Below are 23,647 nucleotides of genomic sequence, written 5' to 3'. Positions count from 1 at the left end.
TAAATCAGTTAACATTCATTTGTATGCCATCTATTTGTAACAAATGTTACCTCAAGACACTTTACAAAAAGAGCAGATCAGAAGTATCAGCGGCAAACGTTTAAATCGTGCCCACCCGGGTGTGATGATGGGAGTGTTTTTGAATCCTGATGCTTCTCCGGCCAGCCTCAAGCAGACATTCGATGAACTGCAGGATTTTTCACTTTCACACTGGCTTCTTTTACTACACCAAAGTTCTCTGCTTGAACATCAACAATAGCTCAAATGCCAGTAATAATGGTAAAATGTATGTGTGGTATTGGCACTAATAGCACAAGAAAGGATAATGATGATAACCAGTCATTCTAATATAAACATTAACAACTAAAATGATCACATTAAATAGGGAGGAATGGAAATGTTAATTATAGTAATTCAAAGTTGAGCAATTCTTAGATTCACATTTAGAGCCAGCAATCCTGAAACAAACTCATCAATAGTAGTGGGAATAATATCATAGTACACTATTCCTTCGAAACTTTAATTATTATGAAGGTTATTAAGAAATCTTTGCTGACAGAGTCAAGACAAACATGGCTGTTGCTATGTTGCTCTTTTCCGCAGGTGAGCAGCAAACATCAGGACCCCTGGTCATTTTTATCCTTTTGGTATTTTAGAAACATTCCTCTGTGATTTACTTTGGAAATGGATTATTTCCCTATAGAATCTAAAACTTTAAATTAGTATTGGTTCTCTTTCCACCATTGAGTTCGCAGCTGTTTTGCAGTGGCCAAGTCAAACAGCCAAGGAGCTACGGAGCTCAGGTGACAGCGGGGGGTTCCTGACACCAACTGTGTTTAGCTGCCTCCGACCACGAGGTGAAGACAGAAGCCCTTTCTGGTTGTTTCTGACACAATAACACCTAATTGATCTCTTGATTGTCATTATTACATTTAACACCTCAAACGCAGAAGTCAAATAAATCCAACTGGTAATTACTTTTTTTGCAGCTATTTATTTTAACACTCTTTTCCCACTACACATTTGAGTACTGCCAAATCAAGCAAAGCAATATCAAACTGAACAAGCCAGGACAAGTTTGGATGTGAGCAGTCTTTTCATGTTTTGTAAATGGAAATAACCTCTGATAACTAAGTAGTAAGGATACCTCAAATGTTTATGTCATCACTCATCACATACACCTGCAATGTTTTTGGCAATCCTATGGTTAGGAGTGACACCAGGGGAAAGGTGATTAGGGGGATCTGGTTGTGCTAGCTTATTTTGCTCTTGTTTAGCCTACCTTCAAAAAACATCTGTACATCTCTAAGTAAACAAACTAGTACTTAGATTACACAAGTGGTTTAGCGTGCTAGTTAGTTAACTACTAAGGCAGTTACCTACCTAACTTGCAAAGTTAGCAAACAACTTTTTAGTGTTATAAAACATTTGCTTCGAGATTTATTTTAGTGATTTGATAGCACTTTGAAAACAAGTGGATTGGCTTGCTAGATGTCTAACTAGCTATAGGTACATTGTTTGACTACTTAGACTAGCTAGCTAACTCTCTAGCATGATCATTGTCATCGGGAATGCCTGAAAGTCGATCGGAAAATCAGAGGAACTTAAGTGACCCATGACAGCCAACATGGCTGCTCTATGCATAAACTGCTCGTTATATGGGCTGTGCAGTGTAGTATTGATTTAGTCCCTGCAAGTTCAACCTGTATCACATGCTCACCTGCAATTAGCTTCCAAAAAACCCCCAAAAACGGGACTCCTGCAGGCATCCATGTTGTTTTTCCATCTTGTTGCCAACTTCATATCTGGAACGAAGTCAACACAGTTGTGATGTAATTCCCAGCTCCAACATCCGACTTTTGAGGTAAATTGAGCCCACCATTAGAGCCAAGGGAATGGTGGTCATCTTGGATTTGACCTTTCAAGGCCCTGAGAGGTCAAATCTGATTTCCATCCACATTTGAAAATATACCAAATGGCAGCGTCAAATGATTTAAGCACTTCCAGGGAAAATGGGGGTCCCCAGTATCTAGCACTGTTATATTGGGAGGGTCAGTGGCTGAACAGTTTGGGAACCCCTGCCTTGTTTCATATTTTTTGTAAATAGTGATCAGTTTGTCATAAAGAGTGCTTATCTGTTCTACAATATCATAAATGTCATATAGATGCCATCAGACTGCAATCATTTGAACTACTGTATCAACCTTTACTCCCTCTGTCGCTCAATAATGCTCACGTCTCTGAAAGGTCATAACTTCAATTAAAAATTTGATAGGATAAAAACCCAAGTTTAATGTATTAGTTGGAAAGTCACAGAAGGTGATGTTTTTAGACATTTCTTATATTCCAACTTTACACATGCAACAATTTAGAAACATGTTTCAATATTATTCAGTCCAGCAGAAACCCCACCTAAAATCAAAGGATGAAATAATAAATGTATCCTATAAAGTAACTTTTCTAACATGACAGATCTTGTGTGGTAGATTTACTGTGGTACTTTATCAGTGGTTACCTTGCAAAAAAAGTAACCTCTAAAAGGACATTTGACAATCAGACCCAGACTGAGCAGCTGATTATTAAAATTAACATTAAATAACAAAATATTTTTGTTGGTGGTTAATAGTTGTTCTTGCTTTTGAAAGGGGAAGAAGCTATTCTTTTATTTTGGCGTCTCTATAGCAATAGTTAATCAAAAAGATCACAAGATCGCACTTTCCTTAAACTTGTTCAGCACATTTCAAATCGTAAACATACCAACAGGAACTTTGTAAGATTGATTATATGAATGTTCATGACAGGAAATAACTTCAGTCGGTTTGGTAGGGGCTTTATTCATTTAATTTATTAAGATGCTACATAGTCCAACCAGGTTGGGTAGTTTTTATACACCAGAGAGACTACTTGACTAGGAATATTAATTTTCTCCTCAGATAGACTTATTTATTTATTTATATACATACAAAACAGTTTCTTAACTGCTTACATTGATCACGGTGATGGTCAGAGACTCCAAAAAAGGTCAGTGTAGTGTGTTTTTGCAACCCTGCCTGGATCAACTAGTATTTACATTTGATTCTTACTTCCTGTTTGGAGTGCCCGATTAGTATTATTAACTGAATCAGAGCCCGACAGAGGTAAATTAATAATCACGCAACAGTATGTACTGGTTCTTTTAAAATATTTTACTTGTTTAACATGTTCTGATACTCCAACCAGGATTCAATGAACAAACAAAAAAATTCTGCAAGTACTAAGTGACCCAGGTCTGATGGCCCGAGACTTGACTGTAGTTCAGGATCAGTTCTGCCCTCCCTTTAAGCAGCAAGTCATCCTCAACCCAACGACTTTACAGAGATACAGTTAAAACACAAGCTCACGTTTATTTCAATTATTTACCCAGCAATCGGATCCATTGTGTTCCATTCCACTTTACATGAAACAATGGTGGCATATTGTCCTTTTTCTTTAATATTAGCAAAGGGGGACACACCATTTTTAAGTGGATAAAATGGGATAAATCGTTTACTCTTTTTCGGTCAAATATTGCAAAGTAAGATGATCCTCTCCACTGCTTGTTTCCTTGTGCAAATTTGGATATGGAACGTTATGAAAGTTCCTTTTTTTTCCTCCTGATGTTTATTGTGACGAGGAAATAATCATCAGTGTTTAGAACAGTACAATGTCATCATGTGGTCCCTTCCAGGCCTTTTGCCAGTCTGCTTATTTCCACCCCCATTTTTCTTTTGCATAAAAAATGTGTGGTATGCTGAAGGAAGATCAAAGAAGAGACACTCTTATTCTTGGTGCATTAAATACAAACAACTTAAAATGCAGTGAGGATATAACGTTATTAAGCAACGAATAAATGCTGAACAAACACCCAAAAGTGGAGTTGAAAGAAAAAACAGCAAACTCACCAGCAGTGGAGGACATGCGGCTCAAAACACTCAGTTGATCTCTCGCATACATTTGCCCCAAACAAAACAGAAGGTAAACAAATGTATGGCTCAGAAGGAAACATTGAAGAGATGGAAAGACTAAGGTGCCTCAAACTCTTACAGAACCTTGATGAAGTTGGCAAGGAAGGACAAACCCTTTTAACTCTACATGGACCTTCTGTCCATTCATTCCTCACTATATGCATGCATGTTTTCTCTGACTGTGCGTGTGTGTATGTTATTGTACTGTGTGTGTGTGTGTGTGTGTGTGTGTGTGCGTGTGTGTGTGTATATACATACATACAAACACACATATATACCTCCATCTTGGCCTGAGAATAACTTGCCCCAACAGGTCACAAGGCAAGGCTTTCATTTGGAGAACAGAAATAAAGTATTCCTATAAATCTGGAGCTCATTTCTGGTAGCTGCGATATTCTTTAAATGCTTCAACCCTAACAACAACAACAAAGAAAATTTACTTGAAATCATACAAATGAAACAGAACACAAAAGAAAGAGAAAACAATCAGAAAATGTAGTTGTGCAAACCTACAGCCAAATCACATTATTATCACCATTTAAAAAAAGCAATTAAATTAGATTGAAAAGTCCAGATGCAACACTCTGTTGTGTGAACGCATGCAGTCAAACATCCCCCTCAGACAACTCGGGGTGTGGTGAGCACTGAGTGACAGGTGAGCGGAGTAAGGTAGAGTGAAATAAAAACACGAGGAAAGAAAATACCCATGGTATTGTGTTTCATCCACTGATCAAGGTGGCTCTACAATCAAGGATGAGCAGATTTTTACAAAGCCTCTGATTGGACAAGTCAGTTTCTTAGCCCTGTGTGTAACCCCGACTGTGTGGATCATCTCTCTGGTTAATCCCTTCCTTAAAGGGGGTTTAGCTGGAAGGAACACCTGGATGTACTGTACACTGGGGGTGGGGGTGGGGGGGGAAGCTTTGTTTAAATATACAGAGGCTCTGGCCTCTGTCATTTTGAAAAAGAAAAAACGATACACTAAAATGACATTCGTACAATTGCAAACTGACTCAATCACACCAACACCACTTCGCTGGTGTCAGAAAATCCATTGGTCTGAATCACGAGCATTAATCATGTTTTTTTTAACCCCCACCCACAAAACCATTCATCTTTATACAAGAAACTTTGGGAAGAGAACCAGAATGATTATGTGATGATTACGCAGAGGCAATAGCTGTAACAGCAGGTTTGTTCATAAGATCATACATTTCTTCTTTTTTCCTCATACATTACTTTTGAAAGTTTTTTTTTTTACATAAATGAGACTGAATCAAAACTAGTACCACCCCCCCCCCCCCCCACCCAGCAACATTATGGCATTTCTGATCCAAAAATCCCAGATCCCGTGTTTGCTTTTCTTCCCCCCCAGAAAGCATGCTGCGGCCGACCAAACGGCACCGCCGTCTACAAGACCAACTTGCCCACGATGACGCCCACCACGAAGAAGAGCACGATGAGGGCCACTGAACGTGCGCTCAAGCCCTCCTCTCTCTTCATGCCAACCGAGGAGTGCTGAGATGACATCATGTTGCTCTTCCTCATCCGAAGACCGTCATCCTCCTAGAGCAATAAAAGGGTGTGTATGAAGATCTGAGTTAGCTATTGAGGAATAATTACATTTAGAGAAAGAAAGAAAAAAAACAAGAGAACAAAATAAATTGATTGTTGAAGACGAAAACAGTCACGTTTGTCATCAATATGATAAGACAGCATTTATTTACTAGCTCAAAGAAATAGGATCTGCTTAAATCTTCATCTGACCAAATCCCCCAGGGACGGCAGAAGGCGCCAGGCTTCAACACACTTCATTTCCCAGCAGCGGGTGGGGGGGGGCTCTCTGTTAGTTTAATCTCAGCCGCAGGAGCAGCCAACAGTCGTTCTGCCTCTGGCAAGGACTGAGAGGGAAGTAGGAGGAGGAGATGGTGGTGGTGTTGAGGAGAGGACCGCTTTCCCTTAGCTGTCTGTGGTGTGTGTGTGTGTGTGTGTGTGTGTGTATGTGTGTGTGTGTGACTCATTTCCAGCCAAACCTGAACAAAACCCAAATTTTTATATCTTACTTCACTGATTATTGTGATTGATATCACACTCATTGATTTCTCGAACCCTGAGGTCTGCCACTGATTAAAGAAATGAGCACTCGAACTTCTTACAAACCTCAATCTGGAGTTACAGTGAATTTTTAAAATAAAGTCAAGGGTGGAGAACACTGCAATGTCTTGCGTCAAATTTTCCAATTAATTTGCTTATCTTGATTGTAAACATTGATCAGGACAAGAAATAACCAGGAACAACTAATGTAACTGTGATCTCATCGCTCATTTTGTTGATTGAGATAAAACATTTGCTCATTTAGTGGAAGAAAAACCTCCTAACAGGTTTTAATTTAGGCCTGAAGACAGATGGGTTGTTTGAAACATCTGTTATGAGATTAAATATACTGTAGAGCAGATATGATAGTTATGAGAACAGACCCATCATTTTCTGAAATGAACAATATGTTAAAGCCACATTTTATGCAGTGAAGCAAATATTTCCCTCCTTCAGCTTGGGTTGTGTATTGGCAGGAATCCTGTAATTTGACATTACTTTCACTATAATGATAGTGGGCCTACAATTCAGTTCATCACAAGCTATTGGTCTTATTTATGAGGAACTATTAAAAGGATGAAGACACCACCATTACATGGACTCTCCATTTATTTTTATCACAGTCACGTTAAAACAACAATATGTAAGTTTTCAACTTTAAAAAAGTCGTTTCAAAAGTTAATTTTTATATCGCAATAACTTTCAACAGGAAGAATGGCACCTCTCCAATGTCCAAAGCAAAGCATGATCGCCTGTTTGCTGCAGTATGTAACCTTTGCCGCAGGCTGTGGTCATCTTGTGAGACACTCTGATGTATCTGTAGTTCTCATTGTCTCATGTTTAGAGGCTTAGCCTGGTGCAAAAAGTCATTTAACTTTAATTTTTTCTCTGGCTTGCATACTAATGAATGAATGAATCCACTCTACAGCAAAATGTCTCTTTTTCTTTTTGAACTTCACAAACCTAACTTAATAAATTACACTCTCCGATGTGGCCATTTAGACAAGAACTATAGACATCATAGTAACAGTAGAATACACATAACTCAAGATGCACACAGTTTGGAAACGGGCTGAAGACGCTTAGAGGCATATTTGTGCAAAATCCAGAAATGTCACTGCACCTTGTCAGTCGAAATTAATGTTAAATACTTCACGCCTTTACTGCCTTATGAATAATATCTCAATCATATCTTAGAGCACTTCTTGAGATATATTGAGAAAAACATACAGACGAATAGTAAGACTTCAGCATCATCTAAATGCAAATCACACAGCAAAGAGCTGGTATGTTGAGTAAGGAAAGAGCAGTTGCAATGACTGCGCCTGGATCTGTCTGATTCAGCTCAGCAGGTGAGTGATCACATCGTACGTTTGCTCCGCAGTGATTAATATAAGCTGAAAGCTGCAACGATCAGGAAAACTGGGAATAGCTCGACCCCAAAGAGTCTCTGCCGTTAGCTTAAAGTGCAGGCAGCAAAGCTTGAAATGTATCATTGTTGGTTTTACAGTCCTGCTTGTCAAACATGACACATAAGAGTTTATCATCGCCACTTTAACTAGTGATACCTGTGGCTTTGCTGAAATATACAAATGTATCAACCACAGTCCTGGATCCCTCTTACTCACTCGGATTTGTTTGTTTTCTTCCCGTAGCCTCTGAGCCTCCATCTGCAGCCTCTTGCACTCCTCCATGATCTTCTTCACCTCCCCGTCGTCCAGGGTGGAGCTCAGTGACTTCAGAGGCAGCGAAGAGGACTCTGACTTCAGCAAGTTGGACGACATCATCTTGTTGGACTCCATGTCGTGCTGTAAGACGGTTACAAGTTTTAATGTTGTCTTCCCACGTTGATTTTTTTCGATGTGGCACGCTTATATTTTGAAAGTTTACATGAGTAGACTTGTAAACTTTTAACAAACAATACTTCTGCTTATTCACAGGCCTGCGGAAACACAACAACATACGTCTATGTTTTAGGTCGAGTTCACCCAAGGGTGCCTTTTATAAGTGGAACATGCTGCTTTCAATCAGCATTGTCGATGTGTAATGGACTCTGTGTTGCTCAGTGACGACTGGGAGCCATGTGTTTGCATTGCACAGCGCAAGAAGAATTTAAAGCAGCTTCCATCTTGTCTGCTCCTTGTGATCGTGAAGGCAGTAGAAGTAGCTCATATCGTGACGAGATAACATCCCTAAAGCTGCGTGGGGTCACAACTGAAGCAAAGTGCCTGGGAGAATAAAATGTAAAAAAGACCCTCTGAAGGGTAGTGATGCTTCTGAGGGTAGCTGAGAGAGGTGAAGAAACCTTTTGGACAGTTTTTACACTTTAAAATATCAGAAGAGGGATGAGCAATGTGAGGGAACAGACAGATAGAGACAGAGACGACACAGCAGTAATAATGAGAGGTGTTAAAGAGCAAGGATAAACAAAAAATGCCATACAAGTAATTAAAATAATGTCTGGCACCCTGCTGAGGCCAAAAAAACAATAAAAGGAGACTTTGAGATGTATATTTTACTTATAATATTTTGTGTTATTGAAGTTGTCGAGATGGTGCAAACGGACATGAAGGTGTAGAGCATGTGCTTACCGCTTTTTCATTCTCGACTGGCATGTCAAAAACACACCTCAGCTTAGAGTCCATCAGCTCGTCTGGCTTGGCCTCCTTCCACTTAAGAGACACATGAAGGAAAACATTAATTAAAATGTCACTTTTAAAATCAGATCAAGGCACAAACAACATACAGTATCTAATAAACATACAACCAAAATGCAACATTTCCAGGTGTGGTGTTCTGTCTATGACAAGTCAGACTGAATTTAAAGGTGGCTGTTATATGTCAAGAGGAAAGACAAAAGGAAGGAAAGTTTGAATATTTCATATCAAAAGCAGTAACTTGGAGGGGCTGGCTGCTGCTGATGGCTCATCACAGGAGGACAGAAAGCTCTAATAACAGCCCCACCCGGTCCAAGGCTGAGGCCTGAGCAGAAACCCCAGGGGTCAAAGCCTGGAAACCTTTAGTTGTTCCAACTGATTGTCTGACTCCACATCTCATGTAAAGCAGGGGTGCTGCAGTGCTCTTCTGATTTAAAACTAATTTCTGTGAAGGTTGCAGACACAGGCATGGACAGTTATGGAACAGGATTCAGGCTGTCTTGCAGTGCACTCTCTCTATTGTTAGCATGGCTTCGGTTGATTCAGTGTGTGTAGGTCTTTGTTTATGTAAGTGTGAGTCACAACACATTTGCTGGCAGTTTAGTACTATCCAGTCGTCTTAGGCTGCTTTCACACTACAACCTTTAATGCTCAATTCAGATTTTTTGATCAGATATTATTTTCTTGTTTAGCTGTTCACATTAAGTTATTAATTATCAGGTCCTGAACTGACCCACATACGCAGAATGTAAACCACAAACATCACACAAAGCACAGTGTAAATTGAAACTGTGCACCAAGTGATTTAAGTCTTGATTTGCACATTAATGGTCAGATTTTTTCTCAGTTTTTTGGGGTGCATTTGTTCACTGCAGCTATGATTGTTTTTTGGATTATGTTTGTGACTTCTTCATATTTTTTACTCTCACATTGCTGAGTTTGTAAAATATGATCAAGAAAGCCTGGATCTGCTGAACACGGTTTGTCATGTGCACCCCCCTCTCCCTCCCGTGTGCCCAGCGAGGGACGTTAAAGTTGCTTTTCCACCTCACTGCTCGGACAAGACCACTTTGGAAAAGATTTGGATTCACATATAAAAGTGGCTAAAATCTCAGATTCCATGTGACCCGTGCTATTCTCACGGGCATAAACAAAATCTGATCTGAGTCCCAATCTGATTCAGGTCACTTTTTCCTGTAGTGTGAACACTGGCTCAGAGATGAGACCACACGTGCTGTTTTGGTTATGTCACAGCGCTTATGTGTCAGCACTGTGACATGACCTCTCACCCTGGCTGACTGACTGCCTCTTTCCTTACAGTAAAAGTAATTAAATCTGATGTGAAACACTCACCACTCCCTCCATGTCGGTCATGTCAGGAGGTGCTAACATGGACTGGACCATGAACTTGTGTTTGCTCTTCTCATTGGGATCGTAGTCAAAGGGCTGCAGCATAACTGGGGAAAAAAAACAAAAACACAACCAGTGTCAGCATAGATAAGAGAGCATACGTTAAAACGATTTCAGGATCATTCTCTGTGAAAAAAACAAAACAAAACAAAACAGTTAAAACGGGGTAATAAAAACAGAGTAGACTGCAAGCTCTGGTTACGTTGTTAAAATGAATAAGAAGAGTGGGTCAGGGAAATCCCTGCAAGAGCGAATAAGATTACTCTGTCGGATGCAGAGATAATAAACCAGACAAGAAAGATATGACATAATATTTATGAAAACTTTAAAAGAGTAAACCTCTCTTTTATTACACAGCTCATACGTCCAAAGATAGAGAAAGGTTCCATTAATGTGATGTCTTCTGAGGACCTTAATACGTAGTTGTTCAATGGAGCCACAAATGATCATTAAATGTGGACATTTCTAACAAACAGCATGAAAGATAATTACTGTACATACTTGGCATCGTTACTCCTTGGTTAACCAGGGAAATCTAAGAGATGTCAGGAAATGAGGGGCAGAGAGATGCAATGCAGATTCCCCGCTCAGCCAGAAACCAGGACTAAAATATTTAACTCTGAACACGATCAGTTTGCATCTGTATATACTTTATTTTTACGTCAGCATAACTTATTAAAGTATAAAGCCACATATCCAGTTAGTTATAAGATTCAAAATACCATGAAAGTGATTTGCTTCTATACACCACTGCTGTAATGCGACAACTATAAAGTCCCTTTGACAACGATTATCTTCAGAATCTGTATCTCTTGTTTCAGTACACAGCTGCATGAAAGGATTTATGTGACTCATGAGGGGAGGGAAACAGGGCTGTTGTGACAAAGGTTGCACCACAGCAGACAACGTACGTCATCAGGAGGTCTTCCCATGATTCCTCTGCTCATTTCGTGTTGATGTAACTCCACTCAGTTTTGTTTCCCTTTTTTCAGAACCTCATCCTCACTTCCCGTCTTCGTCCAACATGTCTGATGAAGTGTCTTGTTAGTGTCCTTCAAACTGCTGCAGGCAGGCGCGCTATGAAATTTGTGGGAGAAACCTGCCGCACCACTAAACGCAAAATAAACACTTCCGAAAGCTCGGCAATTAAACCGTTGCTTTTCTTCTTCAGCATCTTTCCTTCGCTCTCCCTTCCCCAACTCTGCGTCCACTCGCCTGGATTAAATTTGAATTAGTGAGTATCAAATACCCATGAATTTGTCAAACACTAAACTAGGGCCTCCTCGTCTTCAAGGCTCTTGGCTTGCCTCAGCTGCACGGAAACAGTACTGGAGATGATTTATGTCCAAGTTTGTGTTACCATGACGGCGAAACACTGACAGATCTACAAATACCCCAGGGGGTAATCTTTCTAACAGCTTCCAACCCTGTCGTTTGCTTTCTTTACGTTACATATCCCTCTAACAAAAAGCAGGTGTGGGGTTTGGAAGACTACTTAAAGGCATCACCACATCAGGCCTTCTCAGTCACTCGTGTGTTATTTGATGTCATTCCAATGACTGGGAAGGTATTTCAAAGCTGTAACGATGATTTACAATGATCACTTTCTTATGTCGCTGTTCAACGGCAGAGGGGATGGAAACAGCTATTGACTGGTCATCTATTTACTCTTTTGACTTCAACTTTGAAATGAGTAATTGTGAGGCATATTTTGACATCTGTACCACTGTTCTGCGTGATTCTTTGGCCTTTGCTTGAAACAAATGACCTCCTAATTTCACAGCAAGCATGGCTATCAGGACGGTTTTCATATATGGCACATGCCAATTCTCCCAAGAGTGGAAAACCACGGAGATGTAGAGCATCATTAAAGCAATCAGGGCGGTTCAATATCCCAAACCAGAAACAGACGGCATGAACAGATTGAGAACGTCCTGTTTGAGTCAGACCCAATTTGCACGGTCATCTACCTCGGGTCCGAGGGGACGATACTAGAGAGTGAAGGCAGGAAAGCATGTATGTTCACTGAGAAACAGCAAATAACACAAGAACTAAAGATCCAGAGCCAAAGGCCGAGAATGAAAACACACACATCAAGCAAGGGAAAATGATTTACAGCTTCTTTGATCTACAGTCTTTGAACACACTTTTACAAAAAAAAGCTAAGTCTGCTAATGGCTTGATTTAGTATTCCTTCTCCATGCAGTATAATCATTTATAACACTCACAGAGGCTAATTGTAGTCAACATGGTCAAGCAGGAAGGTTATCGCCTGTCTGCTTGTTTATGATGAATGGAACCATTAGACGGGCGAGGGAGGAAGGCAAGAAAACTTTCCTTTCCTGTCGCTAATTAAATGCGCCCCGTGAGAAAAGACGCTCAGAACGGTTACTGCTAACTATTTACCTTCAAGTGCTTACAGAGGTCCACCCAAGGCTCATATTCACAAATACATGGAGCCTGTTTTTCAGATATATTTGAAAGACAGTGTAAGAGTAACCAGCACAGATGCCAATCTGTATCGGTAGAGCATCAATATTAGCCGGCATCGGACTTGGCAAACGTCGCCCATCTGTAAATGATGAGGCATGCACTGACGTCAGTAACCAAAGTGTCTCTGTTGTGTCACATCAATCGAAAGCTGGAAAAGTAGTACAACTGTTCCTTCGGAGAAGAGGTGTGAGATTTGTCAAAAGACGTCAGCTCAGCTGTTGGGCAAACTCATTTGTTTTTCAAGGTCAAACGTGACAGAAAATGTTGGCAGCGTTTTAGAATCTATCTGACAAAAATCAGCTCCATGCAGTTTGTAACACCTGAACTGAAGACATTTCAATACTCCAATATCATAGCTCATTTGAAAAAGGGAAACAAAGAATCATCAGAATCAGTTATCGGCATCATTTTTATTTAAAACATCAGTATCGGTGTTTCCCATATCTGTGCATCTCTAGAAACCAGGAATTGTTGTTTGGAATAAAAAAAAAAAAAAAACACTCCAAAAGGTCTAAATGTTGACAATCAACTTTCTCCAAAAGGTTCTGCCAAAACTCAAACATATTACTGACTCAAATCCACAAAAAAGACATAAAATCATAAAAAACAAAGGTTAGGTTAGGGTGAAATGTAAACCGGAGCTGTTCGATTTTAAGCTTATTGTGCAAAATTGTACACTAACATCGGTATATCTTCTGAGGATGTGTGTGTCTTATCATTGTACTTGTATGCTGTGTATCTTCTGTATCTGTAGTATATTGAGTGTAGAGAGTTATATATAGTTTCAGTCCCGATGAGAAATAAAAGAAGGAAATCTAATTGTATTGTCCCTACCAAGTATCATTGTAGAATCTGCTTCCTACATATGGAGTAGACCTACACAACATTGTCTACTGTCGAGCTATGTGTTATGGTACGTCCTTGTTCAAATCAATTAAAACTAATTAAAAATGTCAAAATATAGTTTAAAATGTCTCTTTAAATATTTTGTTGTAAACACAACGACAGAAAACCCAAAAGCTATTATGCAAAACAAGTAGTCAAACTTAACATTTGAATTTACTGACTTTATTCAGTTAATCTGCAGATTGACTCATTTATTATCAATCCATTATTTAAGCATTTCTAAAAGTTTTAAGTGCAATTATAATGAATGTAAAGATTCATTTCCACGTTCATGTGGTATGATATCAATAAAAACAATCTGTATTCTGTCAGCCAGTTTGAATAAAAGTATAAACTGAGAGTTCAGCACTTCCCTGACCCACTTAATATAAAGTCTCAGCCGCACTGCAGAAAACAAATGCTGTGTCTGACAACTTAATGAAAATAAAGAAACAGATGTGCCGAAAATCAAAAGATAATGTCTCCGTTTGATTACGAAACACTGCACTGACTAACAGAACAAGATACGAGGTGGATTAACTGTGAACCTTAAGACATGATGTGACACGAAACGAGATATGATATGACACATGATATCACTCTGCTCGCTGTGCGACTCCCCTCTCTAGAACAGCGACTCAGAGAAGCCTCAGTCGTAAACGACTGTTCTCCATCTACGTTTCTCTATATTCCTCAACACTAAAGCTTGGTCAAAGTTCAGCAAACCTACAGAGACGATATAGCGTGGGAGTGAGAAAGAGAGTCGACCAGAGCTGTGACGATACAGGCCTGGAGGGAAAACTCACCGGGATGTAGGAGCCAACTCTCATGAAACACGGCAGCAGGATCTCACACATCTGATTGTGCTCTCCTGTGTCCATCTTATTCAATATCAACCAGAAAGGATATATACCAGATAAGCTATTTTAATAACAAGCCAGGAGTCGACAGCAATTCATCCACCACACTTTTAAAGAAGCAAGCTAACACTGAGAAGTTAGGCTATGTTGTGGGCTAAAAATGTCCAAAGACTTTAATACAAGAGCAGGCTGAGCTGAAGCATAAAAGCATGAATGTTATATTATAAAAGAAACAGGGGAATATTGAACTACTGTGACTAATATAAAATCCAGTCTGTGTGGATTATTCAATGACTTTGCAACATTTCTCTACAGATGTACTGAAAACGTTACTTTACAAAAAATAACTTAAAGAATATTTAACACGTAGCTCTATTACTGACCACAGACCTCTCAGCTGCCATGCTTTGCTACATTTACTGCAGACAATGCTGAAAGTAATGCCAACAATAATTTGAGCACGCTTTTCTGGATAAACTGTGCAAGTCATGTCAAAGTCATCTTTTTCAACATGCGCTGGACATACAGAAGAATCGAAAAAATGTTTGTCTCTGAGCCACGGTGTAAACTAACAGCAGAAAGATTTTAATGATGTAAACAAAATATAAAAGACAAATAAAAATACAAATTTACATACCATTTCTAAATTCACAAAATGATTTCTGTTCTATATGTTCACAAAAATAAAAGTTTCTATAGCAGGAACACATACACATCCTGGTAAATGTGTGAAAGGTAAAGACTTTAAAATATGTGAAATGTGCGAGAAAGCTCGCGGCTCATGAAGCCATCGGGGATAACAAGAGTATCTACTTCTTATTGTGGTGTTTTCTGTGTGCCTCCTTTAGACAGATAACATGTCCTGAATATGTCACACAACTTTCTGACATTCTCAGAAAAAGCTTTGTAGACACGAGGATTTTCGAGACGTTCACGCCACATATTTTCCACTCGAGCTGCTACATAACACCAATCAAGCTCAGCAACATTCCTGTGGTCACGGCTACATTATATATTACATATACAGTTACAGCTGGGTTGAGCTTCAAAAGCACCATGTGTATCTCAGCTAAGCCAGCAAATGACACATCTCCAGTTTGGAGGTGTCCTGTGGCAGACAGCTCCCTTTCTCTGTGCAAGAGGGCGTCTGTCTAAGAAGCTTTTTTGTGCCAATTTTATTTTGTAAATGACAGTCCAGAAATATGACACAAACTAGACGGCAAAGTGTTATATATCAATGTGGTGTTGTTAAACGGAGGGAAATACTGTTATTTTAGGAGTGACTTTTTGTGCTGTCTGAAATATTTTTACACGAGACCCATTTTGAAATGTTTTGACAACCGAGACGTGCTTGTTCTTCTCTATTCAGAGCTGTTTTGTGTATTCATGAGACTTTTATCAGTTAAGTATAATGTAGAAAGACAGACAGGTTGACTATGCAGTTTTATTGTAAACAAAGTTTACACACACAGAATACATGCTGAAGGTTTTACTAACGTGTTGATTTCCTCCCGCATTAAACCGTTTCAGTTTTTAATCCTTCACTGTTCATGTGTATTTATATGCTTACAGTGTTTTCCTGAACGGCTTCTGCTCGTGCACTGCTGCATATTAACGCCACCGTCATGTAAGTGAAGTAGCATGAAACGATGGGCAGAATTAGATATCCCTTGTTCTGTGTGTTGTCATCCACTAAAACAGAATGAATGTAAAAGAAGTAAACATTCACCATTATCAAGCATGCAGATCGTCTGCAGGTCCTCTGATTAGCACACTCTTGGAGCTCTGCTTGAAATTGAAGGCGTTCAGAAAAATGCTGTGGTGGCTGTTTGTAACTGTTACACTGCAGCAAGATTCGGGAAACCTAGTTAAAGAAGTCCAGGCTGTAAACAGGACTGCTGGGCTGTGAATGAAGCTGCAGGTTTGATACAGAGGAAATAAACAGAGGTAAAGTCAGACCTATTGTGCACTAACTATGACATAGTAGAAAGGCTTATTTAGCACATTCAAGCAGCAGTCCATGAGCTTCTTTCATGCCAGCTGTTGACTTTAGTCGGGATTATTTGTTTACCTTCTTCCTATTTGTTAATGTCCTTATATAAAATATGACCATCTCCTGACGACAGACTCCTTTATGATCGTGATCGGTAATATGGAGCTATGATAATATAATAATAACTTTATTTATAAAGCGCTTTCAGATAAAGTGCTGCACAGGTACTAAAATCAACTAAAATATTAACAAAATAAAAACAAATTTAGGACATAAACAAGTGGGTCTTAAGCTTCGCTTTACAAACATCCGCAGAGCATGCCTGCCTCATGTCCAGAGGTAGTCTGTTCCAAAGTGTTGGGGCACGAAAGGAAAAGGCTCGCTCACCAAAAGTCTTTTTAACTAACTTGGTGTGACCTTCAGGGTTAGTGAAGCCAGATGAATACCAAAGAACACCCTGGTATGTTGAACTCACTTCATAGATTAGAGCCCTGGTACTGGATAACTTCAGAGGTCTGAGCAGATTAGTGTGCAGATTTAAACTCGAGTTGAAACCAAGTTCAACATTAACAAGGGAGTATTTTTTTTTACAACCTGTTCAACAAAGTAGAATCAGTATATTACTGGTGTGCAGGGCCTTTGATAAACCTATATGTTTCTTTTCATCAACTTATTGAGTCCAGTTTAAAAACATACCCTGCACACAACCCTTGTTATCCTGAGAAGTTCACTTCTTCTGAATGCTCCCGAAAGACAACAAGGCTACATGTGTTTGCCCATACTAACTACATCCGCAGAAAACAATTTTCTTTCAGGGCTCAAACCTGTGACCTTTCTCAGTCCAATATGTGAACTGAACTGATGGCAACTGACAGAGAGGACTGTGCTGATTTGTCACCCGCTTGCTGACTGCAGGCCCTTGTGACACAGTTTGCAGTTGTTGACACCAGATACGGGAGTTTGTAAATTGAGTCTGTGGCTGAAAAAGGCAGAGGTGGAAAAACGAGCCTGTACCTGTCTCGAGTGGGAATGAGGACTGGCAGCAGGAGGAGGATGGGGACGTACCGGGTTAGAGGGAAAGCAGAAGCTAATTATGTAAACAGCAAACAAATGCATAATACTAAAAACATTATGGTTCCGTGTCCTCCACGAGAATGACAAAAATAAAGAGTGAGGAAAAAACAGCAACACCCTCATCTTCAAGAGGCTCTAAAGAGTAACTCATTGTTTCACTTTTATATATTTTACTTGTCCCTTTTGAATCTTAGTCACTAATCTTACATCAGCTGATTGTCACCGCTCTGACATCTTGAACTAACATCTGCATTCATCATTTTAACATGAGGTTTTTTTGCTGCCTCAAAACTTAAAAATCTTTGTCAAGTGGATAAAAAAAATGTGTTGCGATGACAATTAGTTAAGAAATTGTTTTTTTTTGTTCTTTTTGTTCCTAAAAGGTGTCAAGTGTCCGGTAAAAGAATATTCTAGAGATGATTCTTTCTAACTGAGCCGTTGTCTGCTGTGTTTTAATTCCTCTTTTTTTTTACTCTCTTTTCACAAAGCACCGGGTACCATATACCAAATTCACTTTTTAATCCTTACCTGAGACGTTGATTGACGTTCCTGCATCGATAATTCCGCTGTTTGGCCGCACACAGTACCGGCGCGGCGCTGTCGTCTTGACCTTGAAACACACATTCCTGTCTGTAGGGTTGGAGAGCTTGAGATTTGCTGTGACCACGTCTGAGAAAGGACCTGAGGAGAAGGAAGAGGAGGTGAAAACCTAAACAACTCAGTATTCAACAAGACAGGGTCAGTTCAGGAGAACCTGTTGTGCATAACTGGCAACGTCATCAATTAAAACTGGACAAAAATCAAGTGTTTGAAAGGTTTGGAGTTATACTCTCACAAACCTAAGATGCTAATCATCGTTCGAGTTCATTAAAATCCTGAAAATCTTCTCTGAATCAGCGTGTAGGTAAACTACATGTCAGCATTAAATCAATGTGACGCGGTGACACCACAGCGGCTCCAGCCACCTGTAAGCTGTTTTTAAAACCTTACCTAGTGCATCTTTATAAAGAAGAAATGTAGAAATATGACATTAAAGAAAACATACAGTATGCCATTCACTCTAAACACCAGGCATGCAGTCCTTAGACTTAATAAACTAATCCCATGCTGCTTTTGTTTCATGGTGCTCGTCATGGTTTTCAAATAAGGTGTATCCAATGTCTTATGCATTATTGTCCATATTTTAATCCCTTTACACCCCACAAAGAATTCATTAGCATTACAGTTTTTCCAACCTGGGAAAACGCTCTCAATATGGGCCATAGCAGTCCAATTTAAAGTGCTGAAAATAATACAAGATGTGGTCAGTGAATGAGAGGTGCAGAGGCACCAGGCAGACTAATAAGTACAGTTATTGCTCTTAAATTTAACACCAGCCAAAAGAGCAGAGAGCACCTTTGATTCATCAGAAGAAGACGAATGAAGTGAAGGAATTTCCACTTCAGTGTGATGTTTTCTTTTCATGTGAGTGATAATGACATAAACAGAAATGTAAAGTCTGCTTGACATTAGAGCTGTTTAGCATTAAAACATTGAAATCTAATCGGGCTAATGGATTAAGACTGGAGTAAATCCAGAGTCTAATGAGTCTTATTTGATATTATCTGCACATATTACGCATAATGTGGAGGCTGCGCTCTTACTCATATCCTCCCCATTTAATTCCACAAATCTTATTCTATGAATGAAGTGCTCCCTTACAAAACTACAGATTTACATGTCACTAACTTATTGTCCACTCAGCCAGGGCTATATGAAAAAAGGTATGCAAACTTTACACAAAGTTAGCATGTGAAATGCCAACACCACCCATTTAAAAATCATTACAATTAAGGAATCACACCCAAAATCATTTTGCAGCTTATATATATAAAAAAACCCATTTAAAAATCAATATTATTCATAAATGATACCGTCAGTGGCAGGAATTGTAATTTGTTTCATGAAGGCTTGGTACATGGAACACATTTAGAGATGCATTTACTGATTATTTCCATTGACAGGCAATCTGATGGTGAAAACCATTACTAAAAATGTCACCTGCTATCTTGATTTTTTTTTCTCCCACACAACCCAAATAAAGTACCTTTAATGTCAAAGACAGGGAAAGAATCCAGAAAATGGAATTGGATGATTTTTACATTTCTTACTAAAAACATCCTCAAAGCAGCTGAGCAATGACTGTACTGCTGCATGTTAAGATCTGGTCATCACACAATATGTGAACCAGCCGATTGTCAGCAAACATCCACCGTGGTTGGTGTTGGTCTGAGATAGTCTTGTGATGTTTTTTAAAGCTGCAGAGGCAATACAACCTAGACGTAATACTCGTGATTTCTCACAAGTGTTCACACTGAACTTAACATTTGATGACCAACTCCCAGTTCACATACAAAGGCTGTAAAATGTATTTCATGAACACAAATGTAAAAAAAAATACAAACCTTAATGTGGCCAAACTTTGTAATGAAGCATATATTTTAAACTAACTTCATAAAGTGGGTCACTGCTGTTGCTCGTATGTCGAGTAAAGTCTGTTCGCTTGAAAGAGGCCCCCTCACTGTGCATGAAAACATGGAACTGGTTCAGAATTAGCACATACACCAGATTCAAGATAAAGTTTCAGCTCAGCAAACAGCCAGAGCAACTGACACTTCCTTTCTCCTTTGAGCAAAGACAGAGAGGAAACTCAGGCCCTCACAGGCTTGGCTCAACTTCTAAAGGCCTTTAATGAAAGGGACTCACGCCACTGACTACCGTACACCTGATCTACTACTTCCTGAAAGTTTCTTGGGAGAGCACCCAGCTCACGAAAAACCACAAAAGGCAGTTAAAAACTATTATGAGGAGCTGATATTTGAAGCTGTCGCCTCTCAAGGTTAGATTTAATAAATAGGAGATGAAAAGTGGGGAGCTCGCAGTTTTTGAGTAAAGATTTGTTAACAGCACCCCAGACGAAGATGAAAATTATTGCAAAATGGAAAAGCCCAGACTAAAATGCGAGCGTTTGGCCCTCAGATGGTCTGAGCCTTTGGCGAATAAAATTGATTCTATCGTCTTACAATCCATTTACTGAAATTTCACATTACACGCCTATACATTACATGGAGCCTGGAGCATGGGATTTCTTGTTTTGTGTAATGTACTGAGAAGGTACATATTCTTTCTGGGTGTTTAATACTCGTCCATGTATGCAAATGATAAGACACAGAATACATAGAATATACTTTTTAAAATGTAAAAAAAGAAGTGTCCTTTTAAAATATATTAAACACAATTTCAGTCAATGATTTCAGTTATAAATAAACTTGCAAGGTATACCAAACTACAAGTCACCATAGCAACAGTGCATGGACTTCATGCTAAGTAACCTGTAGGAGGATAAAGCAGATCATGATGTGATTAGTTCTTGTAATCTGTCAAAAAAAATCCCTGTGAAGACACAAGAAACAAAAAACTGTGGACATAAAAGTCAATGAGCTGCACTCTACACTGCATGAGACATGTTCCTTTATTATAAGTAAGATAAGGGGAGGATTATCTTTGAATGAGTTCCCCTTCATCCTCCTCCTACTGGAAACACTCACATATAAAATATTGCTAAATCTATTTCAACCAAAAGGTTCAATATTGCCACTTTTAATGATATTATTTCACTAAGTAGAGGACCTAAGGCAGGACTCTGCTTGTTTAAGGTATAAAAACCTGGTATTCAAACAAGTGCAGCCCAAAACACAAATCTGTTGGATGAACAGGTGAACCTAGCTATGTATGTTATATAAAGTCTAAGATGAATATCTTAATTGTTCTTTTAACAATGTGCAGAAGGACACGATCAAGTATGTGAAAACAATCAAAACACACCTGGTGATTTGAGTGTTTTGTACCGCATTAATCTGAATAATGAACAACTGTTTTTTAAAATAAGTTGTTTTTACTGTTGTCATAAACCATGTCTAACATACTATTAACATGAGCGCGATTTAAAATCACACAAGACTTTTCCAAACACAATCATGAGGTTAGTTGTACATGTTTTTGAGGGATGCAAAATATTGTCAATTAACATTATCCCCTCAATCACGATTGGGGATGTAACGATTCACTCAACTCACGACAAGATTCTGTCACGATTTATTTTACAAAAGAAGAGATGAGTGAAAAAGATTCCTCTACTTGTTACATCCAGCCTCCTCTGCTCTACAGCCGCTCACGATATCACTGCAATTTATTTTTCAGAGTACCAATGTGTGACACCTTTGAATCGATTTTTAACAGCCCCATCATTAATCTTTACATCCCTGATGGAGATATAATTTTTGTCATGCATGCTCCCCTTAGGTGAACCGCAAGGCAACTGGTTAGTCAGCAGCTTTACTGCAAAGCAACGTGAAGTTTTTTATATAATCTAATGTTAGTTTGAATTTGATGTCCTATGCCCGCTTTTTACTACTGAACATATAAACTATTTTGTGATGGACCATTTGCATAATCCCAACTGAGCTAATTTTTATTTGCTCTTGTATCAAGGCAAAAGCACACTTAAAGGAGGTGAATATTTATATAAATTCACTGTTTATCCAAACTTCCCCACCCATCAGAGTAAAAGTTTGAATGTGTTTATCTTGTTGAGAGGCCAACTTTCGTTTGAGCAATTTAAAAAAAAATTAAAGAAAACTATTAAGCTTCTTACTCCCGAGTTCAAGGTGCAAAATATCCCAAACTGCGGCAGGATCTGTTTAATCTTTGCAAATCGGATACAATAGCAGCATATGTGTTTATGTAACAATATCTGGGCCTAAAGCAACGTGGCATGTTGCAGCCAAACGCCGGGATTCACTGAGAAGTCTATTAGCGGTAATAAAGCTCAGACGATCAGGTTGGTGGGCATGCTAATGACCTGTGTATATACAGCACATGAAACAGGAGAGGTTGACCTGCGATGTCAAGTTATTAAATGACAGCTGGCTGGCCAACAGAGCCAGACAGCCAATCAGAAAGCGAGCTAATGTTAGCTAACTACCCTGCTAGGGATCTTGCAGTTCATGTCCAATGAAATGTGATGAATTTACAAAGCTATTACGCTGTGAAATATTTATGAAGACTGGCGTTTCCTATTGGGCATGCTTGGCGTGCGTTGCAGTGGTAACCCGCTGTTAGAGGTAGCAGAAATATGTGACAGCAAAGGCCCCTGCTAGCTTAGCTCACCGGAGCTAATCCAGCTAGCTAAACAGTTGACCTATCGTCGTTTTTTTTTGTTGGGCTATTTTATTGCACACACGTCGCCAAATGTCTACTGCAAAGTCTCCCCGGTTTTGTGTTAGTAACGCCGACCAGCCCCCCTGCCTCACTCAGCTGGCAAAGACAGCTTCCCCCCTCCCGTCCAAAGCGGGCCCTCCCCTCTTACCTCGGAATTTCAGTTCGTGTTGAGGCTCCAGGAGCAGAACCTGTTCCGGCCTGGCCATCTCCCAACAGCTGGAGCGGGGTTAACGCGCTGCTGCAACCGGTTCCTGTCGGTAACCCCCGTGTTAGGATGCTTTTTTGAGTGTTGAAACGCCAGTAGAGATATTCTGTCAATGAATTAGCGGTGTGGATATCCTGTCCCCCCCCCGGTCTCTGGTTGCTACTCGAGCTACTAGCGCCTGTTGTGATGCAGCAGGAAGGGACTGGGAGACAGCCCGGTGACGTCACTGCCTCTGCAGAGCGAGCCGCGCGGCGGGGAGGGTGACACGGTGGGTGATGCTCGGGTGCACCCATAAGGCTCTGGGTGCACCCGAGGGAAGGAGGGACCACCACATCGGGTTTAAAAAAAACAAAAAAAAACCCCGCAGTATGAGAGGAATAATACTGTAAAGAATGCAGGCTTTCATTTCACTATAAAACGTTGATGATCTAAGTTAGTTATGATTTCACAGAAGGCTTTTATGTCTGATAGTTGCATATGTATCATGTTAGGAAAGTGGTGAAAATATGTAAATAATAAGAATACTTGGGATTATGTGATTAGGTAATATTTGAATTTATCAACAATTTTAATCATTAAAGAAATCAAAACAATAATTTTAGTACACTGAAATAAATACTGTCAGTAATAAAATGTACAATAAGTAAATTTATGTCAGTAATAAAATGTACATGTACAATAAGTACATTTTATGTCAATCTTGGCTAATTCAAATTATTTACAAAGTGCCTAAG

At 39.4% G+C, this 23,647-nt stretch overlaps 1 protein-coding gene across 1 annotated transcript; it reads right to left on the bottom strand.

Annotated features, from left to right (window-relative positions):
- Window positions 1-3,170: 3,170 nt before the first annotated feature.
- LOC306822115 (vesicle-associated membrane protein-associated protein B/C-like) lies at window positions 3,171-23,188 on the bottom strand. Its single transcript, XM_079340868.1, has 6 exons — window positions 22,857-23,188; window positions 17,978-18,130; window positions 10,088-10,191; window positions 8,669-8,749; window positions 7,706-7,885; window positions 3,171-5,549 (listed from the first exon to the last, which is right to left on the bottom strand). The coding sequence occupies exons 1-6, from the start codon at window positions 22,912-22,914 to the stop codon at window positions 5,394-5,396; spliced, it is 732 nt and encodes a 243-aa protein (XP_079196994.1). The 5' UTR covers window positions 22,915-23,188; the 3' UTR covers window positions 3,171-5,393.
- Window positions 23,189-23,647: the final 459 nt, after the last annotated feature.

Source organism: Symphodus melops, assembly GCF_947650265.1.
Source record: "Symphodus melops genome assembly, chromosome: 4".
Classification (NCBI taxonomy): domain Eukaryota; kingdom Metazoa; phylum Chordata; class Actinopteri; order Labriformes; family Labridae; genus Symphodus; species Symphodus melops.
The sequence above is the reverse complement of the archived record's forward strand: the minus strand, read 5'-3'. Positions and strand labels throughout refer to the sequence as shown.